This window comes from Plasmodium inui (assembly GCF_000524495.1).
Source record: "Plasmodium inui San Antonio 1 unplaced genomic scaffold supercont1.8, whole genome shotgun sequence".
Taxonomy (NCBI): Eukaryota; Apicomplexa; class Aconoidasida; order Haemosporida; family Plasmodiidae; genus Plasmodium; species Plasmodium inui.
The window spans coordinates 130,219-136,547 of record NW_008481842.1 but is presented as its reverse complement, the minus strand read 5'-3'; the positions used below and the strand labels follow the sequence as shown (position 1 = coordinate 136,547).

Here is a 6,329-nt window from a genome sequence, read left to right as displayed (position 1 = left end):
AGGGGAATTCAGCAATTCATTCCACTTCTCCGGTGTGTTTCCAAAGGGACGTGTCTGTGGTGCCACGAAGCCTCCTCTCACCCCCCGTTGTACATACCGGTAATATGGAGCAGTTACTTTCCGCGTTAAAAGCTACACTATGCGGGACCCCACCCGTCATTGCCGCGTCTTGATAGTTTGGTAAAAAGAGTAAAATTCGCCTGAACCGTTCATACGAAAGGGGTAGGAAAAAAAAAAAAAATTCCCGAATTGTTGGCAAAAATTTGAGAAAAAAAGCTAGCTAGACCCATTTCCTCTGCACACGCAAAAGCATGCCGAATCGCAAAGAGAGTCTGTTTTACGAGAAGATCAAGCCCTGCATTGAGAAGTACCTACCACGTTATTCCCCCTCAGAAGAGGGTCACATACAATTCGAGTGCGAGTGCGAATTTTCTTACGGAAATAGTGGCTTCCGCGATAAATACCAATCTGCCAGTTGTGACTTGTTGAACGCTTTAAATAAGAGCGGTATTTTTGTGGCATTGCTATTCGTTAAGTATAACTATGAAACGGCTAAGAGGCATAACCTGGTTGGAGGCCAATTGGAAGGGGGAGGGAAGGACTTCCACCATGTGTGCGGTTTGGGCCAAGTTAGATGGAAAAATGTAGGCATAATAATCACAGCTTCGCATAACCCCCATGATGAAAATGGAGTAAAAATAATTGACCAAAATGGGAGACAAATAAATGAAGTATACGAAAGTTATTTAACCGATCTGGTAAATAGACATTTGAGATTTCTTCGGAAAAATGAAAAATGCTCCATCGATGCCATCGTCGATGATATAATCGACTGCGTTGCTCGTCTCTTCAAGGAAGAGGCACACATCGACATGTATGATGATGTCTCTTTTGAGAGCTTGCGCCAGTTGGACCACATGGTGCACTGCTTTAATAGGCATAATGTGCTGAAGGCGAATGTGTGCATCGGGTTTGACACGAGGAGCAGCTCCCTACACCTCAACCAGGTCCTCCTCGAAACGTTGACTCACCTGAACATCTGCAAGTGCGTAAATAATATGTGTTATGTTACCACGCCGTGCATGCACTTTGTTGTGTATTTTCTGAACGCAGTTAATGTGGATGAAGCGTTGGACTCGGAGGTCATCAATTTGGAGGGATGCACTCTCCATAAGGAAGTGGGCGACTTGGATTACCTTACCCGTTTCTGCATCCCGGGCGGGAGGCTTCCACCCCTGGAGCTGTACTACGGGGGGGGTGAGCAGCCATATGATCAACTTTCACATATTCAGGCGGCGACAAATACGCTGCAAAAAAGCGATGTCACCCATCTCATGGGTTATAACAGCGACCGGATATATTTTGCCTACTTTACGCACGCGTTTAGGAAGCTCTACAGATGCCTTGACGAAACATTTGACGGACCTCTGACGAAAAATGGTGAAGAAGAGATTATCCATGTGGATTGCTCCAACGGAATAGCTAGCCTCAAATTAGACAATTTCGGTGATGTTTTTAAAATGTTAAAAAAGAGAATTATTAAGATAAATTCTCTGGAGGATGAAGGAGGCGTTTTGAACTTCCAGTGCGGAGCAGACTATGTGTACAGCAGGAGGAAGCTACCTCGTGGTGGAAGGAGCTGTCTCGAGGATGGCCACACGAAGTCTTGTTCATTTGACGGGGACGCTGACAGGATCGTCTACTTCTATGTGGACGACAGAGGGAGGAAGGAAGAGGGTATCCCCGAAGAGGTCGACACAACATCGTCCCCTCCGATGAGAAATACAAAATGGGACCATCCTCAGAATGACGAACCTTTCAGCTGTGCCGACACTGTGTCCATCCTAGACGGGCCAAAAATGATATGCCTATTTTTCAAGTGCATCACCAAAATGATGAGTCACATTCAGGTGGGGAAAATAGACGCAAATTCTGAACCGGAAAAAGAAAAACAAAAAATTAACATTACCATTGTGCACACAGCTTACGTCAACTCAGCTTTTACTCATCACGTGAATGAAGAGAAACGACGCGCCAGCGAAGATGTAGACCTCTTCCAACATATTAATCTAAATATCGTTTGCACGAAAACGGGGATAAAGTACCTCGACCAGGTTGCAAGAAGATCCACCATCGCGATATTGTTCGAGCCGAATGGCCACGGCACGATCTACACAAATGTCTCCCAATTGGACGACTGGGCCACTCGGTTGGACATCCGAAATGATAAATACTTTATCGCGTTGAGAAAATTTCTCCTTTTTTTTAATCAAACCACAGGAGATGCCATGGTCGATTTTGTTGCCATCGAATTGTGCCTCTCCTTTCTCCATCTGCGTATACACGACTGGGATGGTTTTTACACCCCCCTCCCTTCCCTCTACGTCAATTTGGTCGGTCCTAAACATATGCTGAGCAAGATAATTCCGCACCCCGAGCATGAAAAGTACCTAGTCGCGCCGCAGAGTCTGCAAAATGGGATAGACCAAATTGTGCAGACAGTGGATGCCACGCACGGGAGATGCTTTATAAGGCCATCTGGGACGGAGTCCCTCATTCGCATTTACGCGGAGGCGACAACTGTTGCTCAGCGGGATGAGATTCTGCGCCTGGTGCGGGGCGCCGTCCTTCAGTATTTGGCAGGCGCGTATGTCCAATCAGCCCCTTGTGCAAGTTAGCGCGGTTACCCCACACACCCCAGCAGCAGCAACAGCAGCAGCAACAGCAACAGCGGCAGCACCAGCGGCAGCACCAGTAGTCTGCTCCGTCTACACAGGGGGGGGTCGCTCTTTTTTAGTGACCCCCTCTACTGCCAAACAATTGAGTAAAAAAAAAAAGAAAATTTAATAATAACCTAAGTCTAGTTTTTCAACATGGTTCCCCACTTGGCAATGTGCGCCATGGGTGAAAGAAACTAAAATGAAACAAACGAACTGCAGAGGGGCATACAATTACGAATGAGTTTAAGACGCGCTGGGATGTATTCGAAGATACATTGCTTTTTTTTTTTTTTTTTGGCTAGTCATCTTAACATGTGTGTGGTAACTTTTCGCGTACTGCGCAGTGGGGGCGAGCTGAACGATGTGAAGTGAGGAGCTCGACCGGCACGAAAAAAATACGAATTGGGGAGGACGATGGTGAATTGTTGACGCCCATGTGCAGTGTTGGCGCGTATGAGCGGCGTCGTCTCGCATGTGTATTGTCGTCCCGCTTGGCTGGACTGCCTCGCCGAAGGGCCACTTTTAACTTTACAAAAGGGGGCGAAACTCGCCATAGACGCGGCAAACGTAGCTTCCAACGGGATCACTCCGCGGCGAGGCTGTCCTCGTCCCCGTAGGGAACCTTCTGCCCCTTGATCTTCCTAATAAACACAATCGCCACGGTCATGCCGATGTTAATGCCGATGAGTCCAATTATCAGAAGATTGATGTAGGTAAAATCGTATTGCGTATGCTTGGCCCACTCGAAGAGGAGGAGACGGACGAAGGAGACAACTCCGCAGACGAAATTGAGCAGCCCGATCAGCGTGGAGTGGTACTTGGAGCTGAAGGTAAAAGATATGAAGGTCCAAAGGTGCCCATTCGCACAAGCAGAATACATAGCATTGGAGATGACGGAGATCCACTGAGCTAGATTCGATTTGATGTAACTGAACACGTACATACAGAGGGCGAAGAAAAGTTCGTAAGAAAACATAACCATAACTCCGTACTTGTCTGATAGGTTTCCCATGATAATACAGGGGATAAAGGAGAAGGGGAGGATATACCCCAGGATGTCGTTCTTGTCCTTGGATAGGATGTTCTCGACCACGCTGAAGTAGAATGTGTTGTATATGGCATTCAGTGGACCATAAATCCAGAGACATAAGAAGTGCGCACAGGTGCATATCTTTAGTAGGTCTTTAAAGCTCGTCGAGTTAAACATGCTCTTCTTGTCATTCCCATTTGACACGGTGCTGTTATTAGTGCTGCTATTCACATCGCCTCCCTTCCGCACGTTCATCTCGATATCTTTCTGTATCACAGATGTGGTTGCAGTGTTTGCCGATTTGACGACACCACTTCCAGCCCGATTGGTACTACCTCCCTTTCCACGGTTAGATGTATCCCCCGCTCCCTTCATGCTCAAATCTCTACTACTGTAGTAGTTATCGAACTCGTACTGTCTGTAGTATCTACTCTTCGGGAAGAGAAAAATCGTAAGGATGAAAAAGAAGAGCACAGTGATGCACATGTACCAGAGCATAAAGGTCTTAAAACTCAAGTCCAGTCCAGTGATTAGCAAATCGAGAACTGTCATCGTGCCAGCAGAGAGAGATCCCGCACCAGAAATGATGTTGACGATTAGATTCTCATTTCCAGGGTATAAGCCTGAGGCATTCAACGTTGAGAAGGATGCCAGATCGATACTTGCTGCCATGAAGACACCGGAAATGACGTATGCATCGAAGTGCTCATTCGAAATGATTAGCAGAATCCAGCCAATCAGGTTTAACACGTGACCTAGAAGCATACTGAACCGGGATCCCAGGTAATCCACGATGATGCCATTAAAAAAGGAAAAAGCAAAATAAGCGGAGGATCCAAAAACGAAGATAGTCTGTACTGCCTTATCTTGATCTTCACACACGTATCGCTTGTCGTCAATCTTGTCGTAACCCCCGGATGAATTTTTTGTGCATTTCCAAACATAAGCACCTTCTCGAAACAACAGATTGGATAAGTTGGGCCATCCGAAAAATAAACGATTCGTTAGGACAATCAAGATAAAATAAAGAAACAAAATGATATTCCTGTTTATGTTAAATGGTGTCTTCTGTTCTGAGGAAACTCTGATTTCTTTCTTGTCTAGCAACTCTTCCAAGGTGGACGGCATGTCGTATCCTTTCAGAGTGATCAAGCTGGTGACTCCGTTTCGAGGATTTGCCTCTTTTCCACCTGATGCTGCATGATTCGACTCATGCTCCGATTGGCCTTCCCGGCCTGGCTGGGCCAGGGGGATGCTCGACTTTGCTTTAGACCCCATGGGCTACGGGCGTCTTATCTGACTGCCTTTCGCGGGGCTGCAAAAAGGGTGAAAGGGGGAAGAAGAGATGCATATGGGATGAAATGCGCGCAAACACACATATATATGTGTATATACATATACACAACTTTCGTAGGTGTCTTTTCGTTCTCGCTGGAGTATTCCGTGGAAGTAAAGATTCCCCTTCCTCTCTGCACCGCCTTTGGACACTACGGCCACAGATGTGGCGACGCGTCTTTGTTAATATAGCTTCTCACTTTAGGGGAAGCCCTCTCCAGAACGCGATACGAAGGCGAGGAGATTCCACCTTCTTAAGGATAACAAATCTGCTGTGTTGGGGAGAGGAAAAAGTTCTTTCCTCCTTTCAAATGTACAGGTGGAAAAATCAGAGGCTTCACTTCTGTTCTGTTTGGCTCTTTAACATTTCGGGTGACACGTAACGGAGGTAAAAATATTGACACACACGCACATACATATATGCAACGGATGGATGTGGGTGTGACTCCCCTTCAAACTCACGCAAACGCAATTAACTCATATGCCTCTTGTCACTCTTGCATGGGTGTTACACGGAAAACACCTACTTGTGTCTGTGCATAGGTACCTATGCACTCAGCTATATACCCTCCCCTTTTTGAAGTACAATCATGTGACGCACAAAAAGGTTCAAATGTAGGTATACATAACGCAATTGTGCAATTTTTTAAATGCCTTTTTTTTTTTCCTTTTTTTGACAACACTTTTCACTTACATTTAATACGGGCCAATGTTGTCCCCTTGGTGCTCAAAAAAAAAAAAAAAAAAAGTTTGTGATTATCTCTACATAGCTGCACAATCTAGATTTCTCTGCAAAGTTGAGAGAATCCTCACGAGGGGCAAAAAGAAGAGAGGAAAATATCTTCGTGACCGTTTATATAACTCTGTTCCCCGTTTGGCAGCTCAAGGGGAAGCTCTCGCGAGATGGACGTTGGACGATGGCCACTTCGAGCGCGTTCTGCAAAAATGGCGAAGCGAAGCTTCTATACACTGCGCATGGAGGTGAACGTGAAGAGGGGGCGCGGATGGCAACTTGGGTAGCAAACTTGTTGGCAAAGTAGTCTGCAATCTGGTTGGCAAACTGGTTGGCAAACTGATCGGCAAACTACTAATCAGACCGGTGTCGAAACGAACGCAGAAAAAGGTACAACAGGTGGTAAAGTAAGGAAAGGCCCAAAAAGGGAACATGTGGAAAGGTTAACCAAGTAGCTCTTTTTTTTTTTTTTCTTTTCTTTTCCCCACTTATACGGTATTCCCCAAAAGGA

The 6,329-nt window shown here is 46.0% G+C and overlaps 2 protein-coding genes across 2 annotated transcripts; one reads left to right on the top strand and one right to left on the bottom strand.

The window, feature by feature from the left end:
* Positions 1–311: 311 nt before the first annotated feature.
* Positions 312–2,678, top strand: C922_02298 (phosphoacetylglucosamine mutase; the record flags this gene model as incomplete). The annotated part of the gene is made up of 1 exon (XM_008817897.1): positions 312–2,678. The coding sequence occupies one exon, from the start codon at positions 312–314 to the stop codon at positions 2,676–2,678; it is 2,367 nt and encodes a 788-aa protein (XP_008816119.1).
* Positions 2,679–3,303: 625 nt separating this feature from the next.
* C922_02297 (hypothetical protein) lies at positions 3,304–5,028 on the bottom strand (the record flags this gene model as incomplete). The annotated part of the gene is made up of 1 exon (XM_008817896.1): positions 3,304–5,028. One exon carries the CDS (start codon positions 5,026–5,028, stop codon positions 3,304–3,306), a length of 1,725 nt encoding a protein of 574 aa, XP_008816118.1.
* Between the last annotated feature and the right edge of the window lie 1,301 nt (positions 5,029–6,329).